Below are 19,901 nucleotides of genomic sequence, written 5' to 3' on the forward strand. Positions count from 1 at the left end.
AAAATACAAAAAAACAAAAACAAAAAACCATATAATGTTCAGTGGACATGTTTAGGCTAAAAGGCTAATTTCTCAATGTTACAGTTGAGATTCATAATATTCTGCTGCTCAGAAGCAGTACTTTCTTTTTTGTTGAGTTAGGGTTTTTTTTTTTTTTTTTTTTGCGGAACAGGGGATTGAGCTCAGGCCCTTGCGCTTTCCAGGGAAGCGCTTATTCCACTGAGCCATCTCCCTGGACCCAAGTCAGGTATTTGTTATGTAGTTCAGGGTGGCCTTGAACTCACTATGTAGCCCAGACTGGCCTTGAACTTGTGGCAATCTTCCTGCTTTGGCTTCCTGAGTGCTGGGATTACAGGCATGTAATACCATGCCGGGCGATTTTATTTTTTGAGATGAGGTCTTGCCATGTAGTTCAGACTGGCCTCAAGCCCATGGCAATCTTTGTGCTTCAGCCTCCTGAGGACTAGGATTACAAATCTGCATCACCACAGCCATCTTACAATATTTTAACTAAAAAGCAAATGCAGCTTAGATTAAAAGTTCCAGATGTATACTGATACTGCACCCATTTTTTCTTTACTTCATTTATTAAGCCAAAAATCCTTCAAGCAACTTCAAGTTCATAAACGCACAATAAAGTACAGAGCCCAACCACGGAGAGATACAACGCACTGCAAGTAAGAAGTGGACAGCAGGACTTCTCAGTGTCACCTCCCACTGGAATGAAGGTGTTCCAGTTGTAACCAAGGGTTTTCAAAAATCTCAACGTGACTGCCTAGGTCCTTCCATGTGGCTGGTTTAGCTTCCTGATTGGTTTGTTTGTTCCGCTGGCATCCTGCTGTGTTGCAAGGCTCATCCTGAACTCCTTGGCTCCAGTGATCCTCTGCTTGCCTCAGCCTCCTCAGCGCAGGATCACAGATGTGCGCCACTGTGCCTGGCTTCAGTCTCCTGATCCGTGCTGTCGTAGCCTCGGAGTCCACCTCTCAGGCCTCCCTCTTGAAGCCTCCGTTATCCACTGTGAGGCTCAGCAGAGTGGACCAATCCAAAGATGAAGAAACCTGCTTAAAGGAGGAACTGCTGTTCCAGCAATAAACTGCCCTAATCTGTCTGCACAAACTGTTTCACTCTGGGGATATGCAGTCCTGGAAGACCGTGGCTCAGCACATGTCCTAAGTGGCTTCCTCTGGGAGTTCATCCCCAAGAAGGAGCCATCTGGCCAATTTCTTTTTATTACATTTCTAATAGCTGGTCTATTTCCTCCAGGACTTTTGTAAAATCAGTAACTTGATGCTTATATAAGTTCTGCTGTTCTAGGAATTGGGTTCTTTCTTCTTCTTTTATCTTCAACTTTACTTTTAAGGCCTGCAGGAAAAAGTATTGCAAAAGAAAAAACAAAAAACCAACAACTCTTGATTCAGGGAAAGACAATGCCCATACGAGAACATCACACGTCTACTCCACTGACAAAGGAATCCAACACACATGGTGCTCCCTGTCTTGAATCTCTATGCTGTAAACATCTGTATCTAAACTAGGACTATGAATTCCTCTGTGTCCCATGCAATACCCCATGATTCACCAAGATTTGAAGAAGCCCAGATGCAAAAATCTAGAATTCTTACCAGTCTCTTCCTTGAGATACAGCATGATTTCACACAAGTCTCTCCTGACAACTTAAAACAACCTACAGAGATGCAGGCTTCCTCATCCCCTGGAGATGTGAACTTCTTTTTTTGTGCTGTTAGGGATGCCACTCCAGCCCTTGTACACATTATTAGGCAGTATGCGAGTGCTCTATCACTGAACTGTACCCAGCCCTCAACTGGGAACCTTCTGGGCATGTGGTACTGGGGATCAAACCTGGGTCCTTGTACTTGCCAGGCAGGCACTTAGACTGCTGAGCTATCTCCTCAGCCCCATGGGAACCTTTTTAAAAGTCCTCAGGAACAGAAAAAGGAAATTAGTGAGAAAAAAATTGGTCAAATCTAAATAAAGTTTTGGAATTTAGTTATTAATGTCATAGTGTTTCTTAGTTTGGAAAAATGTACAATGATAGTGTGAGATGTTACTATTAGGGTAACTGCATTTTCTGTTTTGTCTTGGGAATTTTGTGTAAAACTGCAATTATTTCCAAATAGTTTATTGAACAGAAAATAGGAAAGAAAGATTATTCCTTTTTAATCGACCTAAGGAAGTATGAGATGATACTCCTGCCTCAGGATGTATGCCCCTCACCTGTAACTCTTCCAATTGTTTCTTGGCAGTTTCATTAAATAGCTCCAACTCATCTTGCAAAGATTCTAACAGCAACTAGGAGGAAAATAACCCAAGAACTGGATTAGATGATGACAATGTGAACATCTCCCACTGAGGACCAACCCCACATGCAGGGTTCTCTGTCTGGTCCCTTGAGGACCTCTTTAGTGGACTGAGTGATGAAGAGCCAGGCAGTCACACAGTGCTACCCAGAACTTAGGAACAAAACATGGAAGCTGCACAAGGGGTGACTGATTGCTCCAGGGAGCTGAAGAGGGCTTCCTGAAGAGACTGCACAGTATGAAGGACTTTTGGGCCAAACATACCATCTTTCTCCTTTAGAGAAGGAACATAAAACCCCTGCAAACACAAACTTAACAGACTACACCTTTGCATCATATAGTTCTCAGCAAAGGACTACAGAAGAAATTTGATAAAGTGCAGAATGGAGAAACCAGAAAGCTCTCTACACAGGCTCACTCTATCATGTAGTTTTATCTGTGATAGGGATTGAACTAAAATAGGCAAGTGCTCTACTACTGAGCTACATTCCTAACCTTTTGTAAATTTTCCTTTTGTGGCATGGTCTTATCAAGTTGCCCAGGCTGGCCCCAAGGTTATAATTTTTAAAATTTATTCATTTGGTACAGGATCTCACTACACAGCTCAGACTTGTAGTGATCCTCCCGACTCAGCTTCCCCAGTGCTGGGATCACATGCATGCGTCACCACACCCTGTTTCTGTGGCCAGCATAGCATTGCAGTACTGGGGATCGAACCCAGGTCCTTGTGCTTACCAGGCAGGCACTTATGCTGCTGAGCTATCTCCCTACCCCCTGGCCTGAAAGTTATAAATTTTCTCCATCAGCCTCTCAGGAGATGGGATTATAGGCCCATGATATTTTTTAAAGTAGTGAATTTTCACCAGCATGGTGGTACAGGCCTGTAATCCCAGAATTTTTGAGCAGAACTGCTGAGAGTTTGAGACCAGCCTGGATTACATAGTGAGTTCAACGCCAGACTGAACTACATAGCAAGACCATCTCTCAAAAAAAAAAGGCTGGGTATATAGCTCAGTGGTACAGTGCCTGTCTTTGACTCCTGGCACCCCCCCCCAAAAAAAAAAAGAAAAGAAAAAAAGAAAAATAGTAGTAGTACATTTTCAATTCAGAATATTTATGTTTGGGGCCAGGGAGATAGCTCAGTAGAATAAACACTTGTCTGGCAAGTGCAAGGTCCTGAGTTCAGTCCCTGGTACCACACACACACACACACACACACACACACACACACACACAAAATCAGAATATTTATATTTGTAAGCACAAAGCCATCTTTCAGGTAAAATTTGCTACTTAGCATACAACAGACCTTCTTAGGTCACCTGGCCCTGCTCCTCCCACCCACGCCCTCACCACAGAGTCCTCATGATTTGTAGAGGGTTCCTGCTGCGATGCCACAGTGTCGCTGCCTAGAAGAGATGGAAACAGTAAAGTCAGCTGCAGCAGGAACCACAGTGTAAGCAGGAGAAAGCAAAACCTCCATGGAGAAGTACAGGAGTCCATTCCCGGGGAAGCCTCTGAGTGCCTGGTCTTAGGCAAAGTCACCCACTCCTGCCCTCTGCAACTATTTCACCTTCTTGCACTTCAAGTTTTTATATGGTCAAAATTCATCCTACTGGGCCAGGGACATAGCTCAGAATAAAACTTGCCTGGCAAGCATAAAGTCCTGAGTTCAATCCCTGGTACCACCAAAAAAAAAAAAATTCATCCTACTTTCCTTAGCTCAGTAGAAAATTTATCCAGAGGAAACCTAAAGATAGAATTTTTTGGTTTTGTTACAACACACAAAAAACTTATAAAAATCTTGATCCTACAAAAACAACAAGAAACTGGGCATGGTGGTATACACCTATAATCCCAGCACTGGGGAAGCTGAGGCACAGGGGTCACAAATTCAAGGCTGGCCTGGGAAACTTAGTGAGATCCTGTCTCAAAAACAAAGGTCTAACTCTTTCAGGTCCTCCTTTCCAAGATGACGAAAAAAAGAAGGAACAATGGTCATGCCAAAAAGGGCCATGGTCATGTGCAGCCTCTTCCCTGCACACACTGCGCCCGGTGCGTACCCAAGGATAAGGCCATTAAGAAGTTTGTCATTTGGAACATAGTGGAGGCCGCTGCCATCAGGGACATTTCCGAAGTGAGTGTCTTCGACGGTTATGTGCTTCCCAAGCTGTATGTGCATTACTGTGTGAGTTGTACCAGTCACAGCAAAGGTCAGAAGTCGACCTTGTGAAGCCCACAAGGACCGAACTCCTCCACCCTGATTTAGACCTGCTGGTGCTGCCCCATGACCTCCACCAAAGCCCATGTGAGGAGAACTGGGTCTTAATGGACTGAAGAAAACTCTCTTGAGGAAGAAATAATAAGTTGAATGTTATACTTAAAAAAATAAAAAGGTCAAAAAAAAAAATAAAAAGGTCTAGTGAAATAAAAGAAGCTGGGTTCAAGCCTTAGTACCACAAAAAGAAAAAAAAAAAAAAAAAGTAAAACCAAAAAACCAACACTCTATTCAGGGGGTGAAAATCATACAAAATGTTTATGGCAAACATAAAGAGTATCTAAGCTGGAGTCGGGGACATAGCTCAGCGGTGGGACATGTGGTTCAAATTCCTGGACTCCCCCCAACCCAGACTGACAGACACACAGACAGACACACAGATACAGAGACAGAGAGACAGAGACAGAGACAGAGACAGAGAGAGAGAGAGAGAGAGAGAGAGAGAGAGACATACAGACAAACACACACGCACACACACACGAAAACAACAACCCACAGGTTAGCTGTTCGCACTGAAAATCAGTACTCTTAATTCCACTTTCCTGGGCACGCTCTGGTCTTCAGTTCAGCCAAGGGCAATCACTTTCTCCTTCCGTTCTTTTCTTTGCTACTGACTGCTCTCCAGGCAGTGTCTGAATGCAGGTCACTTCTTTTTGAGTATCCTAACACACACTCTACCACCAATCTATACCTCTAGCTAGGAGTCACATTTTAGCCATCATGACATTGCTGATTAGCCAGATTTGAGAAGCCCTGAGATGACAGCACTCTATGTCGCATTCATTTATCCTTATTCTGTCCCCAAGTCTTCATGTGGATAAATTACCAGTAAGCGTTGCCTCACTTGACAGGAACACAAGGTTTCTAATCTGGTTGCCAGGTCATATCTACTGGCCCCAAATGAATGGCATAGAGTACTCAATAAGAGAGAGAAAAGCTTCCTTCTCTGTAGTCGTCTGAAATTCTATTGGTTATGCAGAAATCAGTATCACACAAAAACCAAGAGACACACTCAAAAACCTTTAGGACTTTGCCAAACAACTTTTTTTTTTTTAAATCTGTATCAATTTCATTTTAAATGTTTATTTGTGTCAAAGTCACAGTTACCATTTAAACTTTCCAAAGATCTGGATCTGGGTACATCCTGAAAATTGTTTTCTAAGTTATACTTTGACCCATCAAAATACAGGGCCACCCACAGCTTCAATATGCTTTTTTGTGGGGCTTAATGACAAGCAACTCTTGTACTCATTGGGCCAGGGCATGTAGCGCTGTCAGTCACCCTGGAAGGGCACCTGTGCTCCCCCCACAGAAGGGGCCTACCTGCAGAGAGGTGATCTCTCACCTGGATTGAGGCCTTTGCTCTCTAAAACTGCTAAACAATTGTCCCGAAACTTCTCCAGCAGCTCCACTTTCTGGGTCAGGTCCTTCAGCTCTCCCTGTTGGAGAGTTAGAGACATCAAGAACTGTCCTGCCAGTGCTAGGTGTCTCCGCCAGCGCTCTGCGTAGCGCCAGCCTGGCTGCTGCTCCGCCTGCCCCCAGCAGCTCTCTCCCACCTATTTGATTTCAGGTGCAGATGGTAAACATCTCTTAACTTTGTTCCTTTAAATATTTTGATGTATTTAGTACAGGGTCTCACTACGCAGCTTGCACTCGTAGTGATCCTCCTATTTTCAGCCTCCCCAGCACTGGGATTACAGGCGTGAGCCACCAAGTCTGGTCTCAGTGGCCGGCTCAGGCACGGCATGTGATGACGGGGATTGAACCCCAGTCCCTAAACTTGCCCAAGCAGACCCCTTTATCCTCTGAGCTATCTCTTGCCAGCCCTTTCTTTTTGTTTCTGAGACAGGGTCTTACTACATAGCCCAGGCTGGCCTGGAACTCATGATCCTGCCTTAGCCTACTGACTGGTGAGATTACAAGTGTGTGCCATTGCATCAGGCTCTTACCTGAGTTTTAATCAACTTCTGGTGCAACTGCTTGTTGGCAGTCTCTAAAAGCTGATTCTTATCTTTTAGCTCTTCCTCTGATTTTTGTTCCCTCAACGGCTTGCAGCTGTAACAACAGTTGTACTTCCATGGAGAAATAGAAGAGGCAAGAGTGTGGACTACAGATTTCCTCAAATGGGTCTGTATTCTGGCTTTGTTACACAGTGATTACCTGTTGTATATACTTCCTGAGGCTGTGCTTCTGAATTTCTAGAATTAAGATATATGACCTGCAGTGAGTTGTATCACCTGGCTGTTTCCTCATTTCTAGAACATTATCATTTCACAATATCATCACAAAGAATAAAAGAAAAACCCATGCATAATGCTTAGCTCAGCTACTGACACATGATAAACATACAGTAAATAGCCACTATTGTTGGGTATGGTGGTGCACACCTATAATCCCAACACTCCAGAGGCTGAAGCAGGAGGATCACAAGTTTGAGGCTAACCTGTGCTATACAGTGAGTTCAAGGTCAGCCTAATTATGCAGCAAGGCCCTGTCTCAAAAAACCAACACAACAAACAAACAAAAAATAGCCATGGTCATCATCATTAAAACTTCATTTGAGTGGCAAGTAGTACAGGTATGTGTTGTTATGTCAAGCTTGCTTGCTAGTACTTTCTCTTCCTGCACCCCCACTGCAGAAGCTTTCCACTCCTGGTGCTGGGCCAGCAGTAGCAATCTTGGCAGAGGCAAAGACTCTTATCTGGGACCCAAGATGGTGGCACTACTGATTCTTGCCTTGTTGATGGCAACACCCACATCTGGCTGGGTCTTAGTGCTAAAAATTCCACTCAGGTATCTAGGATGGTACCCATGCTGTGACCCACAAAACACACTCCATGACAAGGGGACCAGGGAGGGAGGTGGAAGGGGCTGCAGAATGAATTAAGGTGAGTTATATACAAGAAGCAACTTCCCCCAAGGAACAATCATCACTGCAAAGAAGTACTAATGAATACTCTTTAAAAGTAACTACAAAACACCAACTAAAAAACTCTCACAATTCCCAAGAACAACTCTGATGCGCACTAGGGTTGCAGCCAACTCCTAACAGTGTGGCCCGGCTTACTTTCCTGGATGCTCACCTCTTTCTGAAGTTCCTCTTACTGCAGGATTCGGCAACTTGCATCTGCCTGTAGAAGCAAAAACAAAGAGCCTAACCAACTTCTTAGGCTATAATCATACACTAGTGTACTGTGCTGTGAGGTGAAGCAAAGGTAGGGTTTGTGAGGCACACAGCACAGGCCTGAGAGCCTGCAGGCTCTGTACTTGGTTTCAGCAGTGTATCCAAAAAGGCTTTTTTTTTGAGCCCAGGTCTATGTAGCGCAGGCTGGCCTCAAACTTAGTCCTTGTGCTGGAGCCTCCCAAGTGCTGGGATTACAGGCATGTGCCACTGTGCCTGGCTTCGAAGAAGGTTTCTTTTAATAAAGAAGAAGCCAGATGCAGTGGTACATGGCTGCAGTCCCAGCAACTCAGGAGCTGCAGAGGATTGAGAGTTCAAAGCCAACCTGAGCTAGAGAGAAAACCTGTCTCCAAAAGAAAATAAATAAATAAAAAGAAAGAAAGGAAAAAAAAAAAAACAAAGTAGGGAAAGGCCTTTTGACCACCCCAACTGCCTGACAATTCAGCAATGCTGCCCGGGGATCTGGGTCCCAGACTACAGACCAGTGCGCTCTAATACCATCCCCTCCCTCTCTGCTAGTGCAGATAGAATCCAGGACCTTCACACTGCGCTGTATCTCCAACACTTTTTTTTTTCCATTTAGTTTTGAAAAAGGTCCCACCAAATTGCTCAGTGAGTGTCAACGCATGATCCTCCTACCTCAGCCTCCCAGAGCACCAGGATTACAGCCTTACAGTACCACACCCAACCTCAAGCCCTATTTTTAAACTCGATCCTTAGCAATTTCCAGATATATTTTTCTTTTGTGCTTTTGGGAATTAAAGCCAGGGTTTTGTAACTGCTTGGCAAGCATTCTACCACCAGCTACACCCTTAGCCTCATCAGGACGCTCTAACCCAGTGATCTGCTCTCACCCATTCTCCTGTTTTGCTTTGATGATTTTCGTAGTCTCACTGCTGGAATGAAGATTTCTGGAAGTGATGACTTTTTTTAATTTAACAGGTAACAGGCTCTTAGAAGTAGCTAGCGTTTTTGTATCTGCAAGGGAAAAAGGAGAGAGTGAGCCCTTGAACACCATGATTTAGCAGCTGTAGTCCTAGAGGAAACAGCTCCATTCCAAGGTATGTGCCTTGGATTTTTCATATGGGCCAATTTCAATTTGTAAAGATTAATCCAAAGAATAACACTGCAACACTAAATGAAAATAGAAATTCATCTTTTTAAAAATGTTATTTGGTGGTTCTGGAGCTACATCCCCAGCCCCTTTATTATTTTTTTAAAACAGGGTCTTAGACAACAATATGCAATGTGTTAATTATTGAAACTGTCCTAATCGTTTTTTGAAACTGTCTCATTGCTATCTGTTTCTCAAATAAAAATAAATAAATAAATAAATAAATAAATAAATAAACAGGGTCTTGCTAAGTTGCTTAAGTTGTCCAGGCTAAGCTTAAACTTGCAGTTCTACTGCGTTGGCTTCCCAGAGGCCAGGATGCCTATTGTGTCATTGATACCTGACTTAAAAAGGAAAATTCTTTTGAGGTGACAGTTCAGTGTTCATGATGCAGCCAGCCTAATGGCTGAAGGAATAAATGTAAACATGGACATTGATATAAAAAAGAGCTTATGCCTGGCAAGTGCAAGTGCCTGAGTTCAATCCCCGGTTCCGCCAAAAACAAACAAAGAGCTTAACATAAGTCTGAATGGAAGTAAACTCAGCTGATGCTTCAATACCATTATCTTATTTTATTTTGAATTCAATACAGTTATGTTATTCCTGAAGCACTCTGCACATTCTCCCCAATTACACGCTCTTAGTTTTCTTTTAACTGTTTCCCATTTTCACCAGACTGTTTTCCTAACCACTCCCAATGTATGTGCATGTCCTGGGCACCCACTGGAGTATTTGGCATATGACTGGAAGCACAAATACTGGTAGAATAAATAAAATACTTCAGTTTGCTAGACACTTTGTCAACTGCCTCCTCTTGTCTTCAGTTTCTCTTCCATGGTGAATGACTCTAATATTGGCTTTTTGTTGATAATTAAATTTACTTGTGTGTATGTATGAGATATTGGAGATTGAACCCCAAAGCTCCACACATTTGAGGCAAGCATTCTACTACTGAGTAATATCCCCAGCATTTATTTGAGACAAAGTGTAAACTGTCCAAGTTAGACATGAACTTGTGATCCTCCTGCCTCAGCCTCCCCATCTAGCTGGGATTACAGGATTACACCACCGTGGCCAGCAAGTTTAGAGGCTTCCTAGTTGGCATTTTTTTTTTTTTTTTTTTGATGTCGTTGTTGGGCCAGGGCCAGATAACCATGAAATGGCCCTAAAGCAATAGACTTCTTCCCCACAAAAGCATTTTCTTAACTGAGTGTGGTGCAGGCCTGTAATCCCAGCACTCTGGGAGGCTGACCCATTTAAGTGAAGCGGAAAGATTCTATCTCAGGGACCAGCAAGATAGCTCAGCACAGGAAGGGACCACGCAGGGACAGGCTCAACCTGGCACTACATGCCATGCCAGCACAACCCCGTCCCCAGGGCAGGCTGAGCAGTGGTGTACTCCTGTAATGCCAGTGCTGGGAAGGCTGACAACAGGATCACTATGAGTCCAAGCTGCATAGTGAGACCCTGTAACAACCAAACACATTAAAAAAAAAAAGAAAAAGAAAAAGAAAAAGCATGCCTCCTCCATCTTTACCTTCTACCACACACTATCTACCATGTACAGTGACTGTAGTCCCTGGCAAATTCAAGTACATATCTATACAGGATTTAAGGCTAAACTCCTTGACACAAGGGTTTTACTTTTTAAGTTAATGAGGCCTTGCTCGTGCTGGATAAATCCTCTCCACTGAGTTACACCCTCAGCCTCAGTTTTCCAAGATTATATCCAATATTTACTGTAAAATAGTCCCTTTAAGTTTGGCTGAAATTAAGGGCCATAACAAATCACATGGGAAAAGTAAGGCACAAAGCGCTAGATCACCGAGATTAGGAAATTTGGCATTTGCATTTATTTTTCAAGAAAAGGTCTTGCTATGTAGTTCAGGCTGGCCTTGAACTCTAGGCAATCCTCCCTGCTCAGCTTCTAGAATGCTGGGATTACAGGTATGTACCACCACACCCAGCTCTCATTTTCTTTCTTTTTTTTTTTTTGGAACCAGGTATTGAACTCAGGCCCTTGCGCTAGCCAGGGAAGCGTTTATTCCACTGAGCCATCTCCCTGGCCCCTCATTTCCTTTTTTAAAAAATGTATAAAACTTATCCAAAAAAAACAAAAACCAATGAATTCTGCCCCGATTTTTGGCTGGGAGATAGCCCCCCAAATTTAGTGTTGCAGTTACATCATAAAGCTGGGAAAGGTATTGGAAAGCAGAGATGAAAACCACCCAGTCACAGTGTGCTGACAAGGGGCACTGCAAGAGAGGGAAGGACAACAGGGTTTCTGGGGAGAATTGCTGCAGTCCTCTAGCAGCGCCTAGTCCCTGCTGATGCCAAGATTACCATTCAGGTGTTCTGAAGCCTTGAGAGAAAAGCCTGTTCACTTTAGAGATCAATCCTGTCACTGTTCATCATACAGCTTCATGGAGTCACCTGGGAAGGGATCATCATAAGCGGCTGCTCCATCCCCTGCCCCACAACCATCTCCCAGCGACTGGGGCTTGTTCTAAGCTCTAATCTCTAGATCAGGTAGCAAAAGACATGCAGATCTTGGGAGATAATTTCAGCCCCGAGCAAGACTGCACAAGACGGCAAAGAAAAATTATGCTTTTGGGAGTATTTCTCTTTTCTTCCAGGGTTCTCAAAGGGTCTGGCTAGGCCTGACCGCTCTCTCCCACGTCCCTCAGCATTTACTGACAATGTACAAGTAAGTCAGTGCAGATACCAACCTCAGCAGAGAACCCTAACACGTCCCCACATGCATCCCACTTGTCAAATGACACTTTCCGGACAACAGACTCTGCCCTGCAAGATATCCCAAGTCTGGAAACAAAACGGAAATTGTACAAAGGTTCCAAAACTTAATGAGAATACAATTGCACAACAACTGGTGATCAGAACCGAATCGGTGTGCGCAGTACAGGCGTGTGTGAGGCGCGAGTTCCACGAAGCAGCAAGCAGTAGGGCAAAGGGCGGACAGGAGGCATAGGCAACGGATACCCACCTGCGGGCGGGCCGCCGCTGGGCACAGTTAGGGACTGCACGCTGTCCACGGTCTTCGCCACAGTGGTCATCGTGACAAGGCGACAAGGCTGGGCCCTGGTGGATGCAAAGTGTTAACCAACGCTGGGCTGCGGGCCGAACGACCCGGCCGACACCGGCTCCGGGGGGGGGGGACCTGGTCTGCTCGCAGCTGGCAACCCCTTCCACCCCCCAAGTCACACCCTCGTCCTGTGAAGCGCTCACCGCTCTGGTCTGCAATCCTCGGCACTCAAGTTCAAAAAACGCTCGGCAGCAACCGCCGAACTACAAGCTAGCGCTGCCGCCTCCGTTTTAAATGGAAACGTCCGGTGACCAAGCGGAAGGGGGCGTGGCTTCCGCCCTGCAGGCGGCCCTGTTGTACGGAAGTCTCTGTCCCGCTCCGCGGGCCCGGGAGCCGCCATGCTGTACGGAAGACTCGAGCGGCCGCTCGGGGTCCCGGGCAGGGAGGGGCACCCGTGGCCCGCCTGAATGGAGTTAGTGAGCAGCAGGATCACGCTCAGACCTGGGGTCTCAGGCGTGGCCACGTATAGTGTCTGTGTTACAATCCTCTTTATTTGGTCTGCGATTGTTACAGCTACTGCCTTGTGCCCAGGTTAGTTTTCTCTTTTTTTATTAATATATGTTTGTGACACATAATTTCATTCATCTTCGGGAACTGGTACATATGCATAGTGTGTGTGTGTGTGTGTGTGTGTGTGTGTGTGTGTGTGTGTGTGATCAGAAATGGAACTATGGCCCTTGCACTTGCCAGTCAGGCAGTTAGGCTTCAGAGCTCTAGCTCTAGTTCTTTCTGGTGTTTTTTTGTTGTTGTTGGTTTTTTTTGTTTGTTTGTTTGTTTTTGTTTTTGAGTTCGGGGGTCTCCCTATGTCGTTCAGGCTGGCCTTGAACTCACAGTGATTCTCCTGCCTCAGCCTCCATGGGATTACAGATGTACATCGCTATGCTGGTTTACATATAAATTTTAATCATTTTAACTTTCCCTTCCTCTCCCCATCTGCCCAGATTATTTGGATGAAAAGTACATTTACAAGATGGAGAGTGGCAGAACAGGCTTGCAGAAGGCCTGTAGGTAGAACTAAGGCAACTAACCTGTGTGTCCTGATTTGGGGAAAGATTCAAGACTATCCTACAACACAGGGCAGAGTTCTCCATCATTTAACCCACCCATGTATTCATTTCTTCCATCAAATATTTACTGAGGACCTGATGGAAACTTCTAAATGGGTGGATGTGGATGAGGCGGAGCTACTATCAGGAGTGACCTTGGCTCTGGCCTCCTAGAATTTACAATCCAGGAAATAGTAAACCACCACACTAATATATGTTTACCAATTATGGTAAAACTGAAGGAAAAGTACAAGTGCATACCTGTAACCCCAGCTATGTTGGAGGCTGAGACAGGAGGATCTCAATTTCAAGTTAAGCCAGATTGGAAGTATTAGAGACAGTTAAATGAGATTTTTTTTTTTTTTTTTTTTTTTTTTGGTAAGGGTCTACAGGGTCTCACCACATAGATCAGACTCATAGTGATCTGCCTGCCTATGTTCAGCCTCTCAAGAGCTAGGATTACAGGCATGTGCCACCACACCCAGTTTCAATCGCCATCTCAGTGTGCCCTGGGAGTGGGGCCAGCACCACAAGAAACCCCAGCCACTGGCCACTGCTTCTACCTATGCAGGTGCTTTAATCCACTGAACTATTTGGCTGGCCCTGAGATAAAAAACTTTGGGGGCTGGGGAGATGGCTCAGTAGAATAAAAGCTTCCCTGGCAAGTACAAGGGCCTGAGTTCAATCCCTGGTTCTGCCCCCTCCAAAAAAATTTTTTTTGACAGACAAGGATTGGGCCGTCAGGGAGTGAGTGCAGGGGATAAAACATCAAAATTGTGGCTGGAGGCAAATTTGAGGAGGGTGGGGCTTCAGGATGGAGATGCCACAGTCAGGCCTATGACCCTCCCTAGAGCAAACAGCAGCCTGGGATTGTACTGCAGTTAGTACCACCTGGTTCAGTGGGCTCATCCAGGCATCAGGCGTGGGGATGTGAGGACAGGCTGAAGCTGGAGCAAGGCCAGTCTGCGGAAGAAAGAGCACAGAGCGAGCCACGTGGAAAAGCCACTCAGGTCCAAATCGCTAAGGGTTTCTAGGCAGAGGGGTGTCACATGACAACTGGCTCAGTGTACAAATAAATGTGCTGGCGGTTGAGCAGGTCCTTTCCTCCCATCTAGAGAGAGGGCTCCCCTAACCTCAACTTTCTATGTTCTTGTGGAGGACCACTTGGTTGACTATCCTTTAGAGGGGCAATTGTCTCCATGTTGGCTGAGTCTGACTCTATTTCCATGTATTTGTATGTACAGAGCTGGCTAGAATTTTTCCTTTCCCTTTAATTGGCTTTGAGTACTGTATATCGTTCAGCTTAGGTGCTGGGTAGTTTTTGAAGACAGCAGGTGTGTTTCCCCAGAATGCCCACCCGTTGTTCCCTTGTGTGAGCCAGGATGAGGCAGGATGAAAAACCTATGCTCCACACTGTGGGCTGGGACCCAAAACATTAGATACCATTTCAATTGTGTAATGCAGATTACTCTTTCTGCACATCCTTCTCCCTGCACATTGCAAAGGAGAATGCAACGCAGGCCTTCTACCTAGTGCAGCGTATGGTACTCACCTCCTTTCTGCCCTTCTCACAGTCTCTCGTGCTTGCTTGCTTGCTTGCTTGCTTCTTTTTTTCTTTTGTTGTACTGGGAATTGAACTCACAACCTTGTGCTTGCCAGGCAGGTTCTTGTGCCATTGAGTTATATCTCTGACCCAGCTACTCTTTTCTTCACAATTTAGATTCAGTCTTGAGTCAAGGCCTTTGTTCCAGTTAGCCACCATCCTCATGGCTGGACTGAGGACCCCTTGGCTCCCCATAACTCCGAATATGCTTTAGTGTCTTTATTCTCACCATGGGTTGCACTGCTTGTGGTAGGTTGAAATTAACTCACTAGAATTCCAGTAGCTTATCCGTGGGATTACAGATACAAGCTTCTTGAACTGAGACAAGGACAAGGAAAGGCTCTCTATAATTCTGACTCTTGTCTTTATGTCTCCATCTTTCCACTGTTTCCCTGCCCCCCTGCAACTTTGAGAACTGTGCTGGATGTAGTTTTAAGGTGCATGGGTGGGTGACCAGAATACCCTGACCCACACTGCTGTCCTTTACAGGCATGCTTGCTTGCTTGCTTGCTTCCTTTCCTCCTCCTCCTCCTCTTCCTCCTCCTCCTCCTCCTCTTCCTCTTCCTCCTCCTCCTCCTATTTCTTCTTCTCTTCTTCTCCTTCTTCTTCTTCCTCCTCCTCCTCCACTTCCTCCTCCTTCTCTTCCTCCTTTTCGTTCTCCTCCTCCTCCTCCTTTTTTTTTTTTTTTGTGTGTTGTCTCACCATGCAGTTCAAGCTGGCCTCAAACTCAGGCCAACCTTGCAATCCTGAGGAGCATTCAGTCTCCTGAGGGCTGGGATTACAGCCTTGGGTTTGGCACCACACTTGGCTGCCTTTTTTCTTTCTATTTTAGAATTTATAGATAAGCTAATGTTAATGGTGCTCGCCATGTACCCTTGCTATGTGCTTTGCTTCTCTGTTGGATCATTATTAGCTAAGCAGCTGTTAATCCTGCAAGTAGTTTGTCCTGTAGCTACCCATGTTGTACCCACATTATGATTTTTGCTGCATAAAATAGCCTTGGACAAAGCCTCAGTGGCAAGAACCTTTCTGTCTCTCAAGTGCTTTCAATAAACCTTTCCTGCTCTTAACCTCCTTTGTTCTGTAGCCCATTCTGTGGTATTGGCACATCTGACATCGATGGAAACAGAGGGAGGGGGAGGAACAGGGAGATGCCAAAGATCATCCCCAAGCTCTAGTAATTTTGTGGTTAAACACTAATTTGTGTAGGGTAGGTGGGCGAATTAACATGGTATGTGTACTTAAAATGCCTTTGAGACATTTCAGTGGTTCCCTCAAGTAGGCAATTGGAAATACAGGCCTGAGCCTGGAGAGAGTCTGGGTCAGAGATAGACAATTGGCCCTTCTTATTCTTGGGTTCCACGTATGTGCATTCAGCCAAGTATAGACTGAAAATATTTGGGAAAAATTTGTGTGTATACTGAACATGTATAGACTTTTTTCTTGTGTTAGTCCCTAAACAGTTCAGTGTAAGAATGTTTTGTATAGCATTTACTTTGTATTCAATATCGTAATCTAGAAATGCCTGAACGTATGTGGGAGGATTTCTATATTTATACATAAATAGTGTGTCATTTTATATCAGGGATGTGAGGTTTTGTTGTCCTGGAGGGAGGGATCCTGGAACCAATGTGCCTGCTAAACCCAAGGGACAGTTGTGGTCTTGAGTTATTAGTACATGGATGTATTTTTTTCAATGGATGTATTTAAAGCCATGGTTCCTGAGATTTTCCAGAAAGGTGTAGAGAGAGCCTTAGGCAAAGGACAGGAACCCCAGCATTTAGAAGTTGTGAAGCTAAGAAAGCACCTTCCAAGAAACCTGTCAAAGAGGTGGCAGCAAGGTGAGGACACAGAACAGGGTAGTTTCCCCTGAGTCACGGAGGAGTGAGTGGTAAACCCATGCAGGAGGGAACACACACCATGGAAAACAGTTGGAAGCAAGATCAGAGCCGAAAGGGATCCATACTTAGGAACTTGTTCTCTTCTTGGAGAACATTCAAAAGTCAGATTCCTCTGTAAGTTGGACAAAGTGAGTCTTATACACCTTTGGTTCAAATATACAATGTAAAGCATAAAAGACCACAACGACATTGTAAATAAACCATTTTTGCTATTTTAAGGTACAGTTATCTTAAAACGGTGGTGCCATTCAATATGACTCGCATATAGGGGACTTCAGGGAGTGAATGACTAGGAGAGACTAGAGGAGGTGGGCAGGTGGGCGCCATTGGAGCTGAAGGACCATCAGCGTTCAGAGATGTGCTCAAGAGCTCATTCCTGATGCTGCTGACAAGGGCTTTTCGATGGATTCAGTTGTGTTTACTTTCTTGAAAAAATGATGTCTGGAATGAGTTGTGCCTCTTTTTTTTCATCATAGATGACTAGCATTATTTGACATTCTGAACAGCTGGTGCACCTGTTGTGTATTGTCCCACATTGGGGTTCTGTGCCTCAAAAACTGTCAGTTCCTCAGCCCACCAAGACAGCTCAGTGGACTAAGCGCCTGCATAGGCAAGCGCAGGGATCCTGGTTTGATCCCCTGCTCGCTGGCCGTGCCCTGGGGCACGCTGAGCCAGCCATGAGACTGGGCATGATGATGTACACGTCAGCGCTGGAAAGGCTGAAACAGGAGCTGCTAGTGAGACTCTGTACCAAATACACTAAACAAACAAAACAAAACAAACAAAAAAACCTGTCTTGCCTGTGCCTCATCAAGTAAAGAGGATTCTCTTGTCATTTCCTGTGCTGTGAATCTCCTTGATTTACTTACCATTCTTTCACCTTGGTTCAGTCCCTTCATTGTTTTCACTTTTGTTTCCATGGTTACTGCTTAGTCTGCTAGCCCACCCCTCCCAGCACCACTGCTCTTCTTCTTGCTCCCACACATCCGGGGCTCTGACTGAGCACTGCGCTACATTGTCCACTTTTGCACTGCACAGTGCGCACACAGCACTGTGGGACTGTGACAAGGCCTGGCAGACATGTGAGCTACTTCTGAGATTTGTTCCCATCTACACATGATCGTAAAGGGAGGTCCCTTTGTATCTGTGACAGTTGGCTACCTGAACATTCCTAAGTCAAAGACTTACTGTAATTTAGCAACAAAGAAGTCATTGGTGAGTCTGGCAGAATAATCCTGGTGGAGACGAGTGGAAACCTCATCGGAAGAAGCTAAAGGAAGAACATGAGAGAAAGCAGATGGCAGAAGCAAACCCCAGAGAGGCTGTGATTGGAACAGATTAACAGAGTGGCAGCTGGTAAGGGGCGGTGGGTGGAACTGGGACTGTAACTCAGTAGTGGAGTATTAGTTCTGCATCCACAAAGCCTGGAGTTCAACCCAGCACTAAAAAAAATTAGGAAGGTATTAAGGAAGATGAGATTTTGCCAGGTGTGCTGCTGTTGTAATCCCAGCACTAGAACAGTGGGGAGGGAGGCTGAGGCAGGAAGATCAGCACAAGTTTGAGGTTAGCCTGAACTGCAAACTGAGAGCCTGTTGAAAGAAAGAAAGAAAGAAAGAAAGAAAGAAAGAAAGAAAGAAAGAAAGAAAGAAAAGGTAAATCCTGAAAAACAATTTTGAGTCTCTGTTTATGGAAAATATGAGACAGGAAAGAAAGGCCTGACACCCCTCAGAAGGAATTCATTCTGCAGCTGCCCCAGTGCTGGGCAGCCAGCACTGCTGCATGAGGATTCCTCCGGCTGGCCTGGGAGATACTTGGTTGGTTGCCGCAGGTTTCAGCCATGAAGAACTCTACCCTACAGCCTCTCTGGGTGACTCCTTCCCTCTGTAACCTCCTTATTCAGGCCTGGTAGGGGCCCCTTTCCACCCGCGACCCAACAGCAAGGCTGACCCTGAGTATATACAAGCCTGTCTGTTTTGCAGGTTATAAGCAACCTCCTTACACCCTCGATGGATTCAGCCTGTGTGCTGTTCTTCCGTATGCTGCCGCATGAGGTCTAGCAGCCTCTTCTGGAAGCATGTTCTTTCATACCTGTGGTTTCCATCTAGAGTAGAGAAGTAAGCTACCACATTCAGAGCTGGTGACACTGAAGGTGGCTGGCCACCGAGCATAATGGACAGCAATGAAGAATAGCCAGAAACCACCACCTGTGGTGCCAGAAGGGTTCCCGAGACCTGGGTAGCTGCTGGCTCCCGGCGCCATGCAGAGCTGCTAACACAGGAGGAGCTGCACTCTGCCAGTCGCAGTTTCTGTGTGAATTGAGCAACAGCCCTCAGCACATAGGTGACACCTTGGAAGCTGGAGCACGGACCCTTGGACAATCGTGGTGGTCATCGCCAGACTCAGGAATCAGCCTATATTTTACTAACTGGTGATAGTTATGATATCTGTTTAGCGTCAGTGTGTCTTCTTCACATAGCTGTTTTTTCTGGGTTGGGTCCAGTTGATTTTTTTCTTCATTATGGGTCATATTTTTGCATGAGTGGTAGTTTTCGTTTTTGAGACGTGTAGTTTAGGCTGACCTTGAACTCACTGGGTAGTCCAGGCTAACCTTGAACCTATAATCCTTGAACCTGCCTCAGACTCCTAAGTTCCTGGATCACATGTGGGCAACACCATGCCTGGCTATCACTGGCACTATTTTTTTTTTTGCAGAACCGGGGATTGAACTCAGGCCGTTGCGCTTGCCAAAGAAGCGCTTATTCTACTGAGCCATCTCCCCTGCCCCACTGCCACTATTTTTTAAGACAAGGTCCTGTTATGTAGTTCAGGCTGGGCTTGATCTCACTATGCAGTCCAGGCTGGCCTCAAACTCCCAGCAATCCCACTTCACTCTCCCAAGTAATGGCTTTGACTGGTTATTTTTTATTAAAGAATCAAGCTATTATGAATTTTATGTGTTAGGATGCTAGCTATTTGTTGTTACTGTTTTGGAGGCAGGGTCTGCACTGTAGTTCATTCTGGCAACTCTCCTGCCTCAGCCTCCTCAGTGCTGGGATGACAGGTGTGTACCACCATGTCCAGCTACTTGGTACTGGCTATTTTGGGATTTATGTAAATATTGTTGTGGGATGTATAGTTAAGTTACTTCGAAAGAGTTTGGTATCTTCCAGCCTTGCTTTTAAGATTTGTTAGGGGTAGGGACTTGGGGTGTAGTTCAGTTCTAGAGCGTGTACTTGGTATGTATGATGCGCTGGGTTGAATCTCCACCCCCAGAAGGATTTGTCAGGTTATCAGGTGGAACTGAATGGAGGTTCACCAGGGCTAATGAATCCCCCCCTTCTGAGGACTCCATCTTGC

At 45.3% G+C, this 19,901-nt stretch overlaps 1 protein-coding gene across 1 annotated transcript; it reads right to left on the reverse strand.

Annotated features, from left to right (window-relative positions):
• Positions 1 to 593: 593 nt before the first annotated feature.
• On the reverse strand, positions 594 to 12,224 carry Knstrn (kinetochore localized astrin/SPAG5 binding protein). Its single transcript, XM_004623523.2, has 9 exons — positions 12,138 to 12,224; positions 11,896 to 11,990; positions 8,632 to 8,755; positions 7,680 to 7,727; positions 6,546 to 6,651; positions 5,942 to 6,035; positions 3,672 to 3,727; positions 2,236 to 2,310; positions 594 to 1,362 (listed from the first exon to the last, which is right to left on the reverse strand). The coding sequence occupies exons 2-9, from the start codon at positions 11,963 to 11,965 to the stop codon at positions 1,231 to 1,233; spliced, it is 705 nt and encodes a 234-aa protein (XP_004623580.2). The 5' UTR covers positions 11,966 to 11,990; positions 12,138 to 12,224; the 3' UTR covers positions 594 to 1,230.
• Positions 12,225 to 19,901: the final 7,677 nt, after the last annotated feature.

The sequence above is a fragment of the Octodon degus genome, unplaced genomic scaffold (genome assembly GCF_000260255.1).
Source record: "Octodon degus isolate 3935 unplaced genomic scaffold, OctDeg1.0 scaffold00002, whole genome shotgun sequence".
Lineage (NCBI taxonomy): Eukaryota > Metazoa > Chordata > Mammalia > Rodentia > Octodontidae > Octodon > Octodon degus.

Bases quoted from the DNA above. Each gene is read 5' to 3' on its own strand.
- Knstrn (XM_004623523.2), bottom strand. From the start codon at position 11,965: ATGACCACTGTGGCGAAGACCGTGGACAGCGTGCAGTCCCTAACTGTG. The intron at 6,036-6,545 runs GTAAGAGCCTGA...ACTCTCCAACAG, and splicing joins AGAAGTTGATTAAAACTCAG to GGAGAGCTGAAGGACCTGAC. The intron at 2,311-3,671 runs GTGAGGGCGTGG...TTTTCCTCCTAG, and splicing joins CAAATCATGAGGACTCTGTG to TTGCTGTTAGAATCTTTGCA.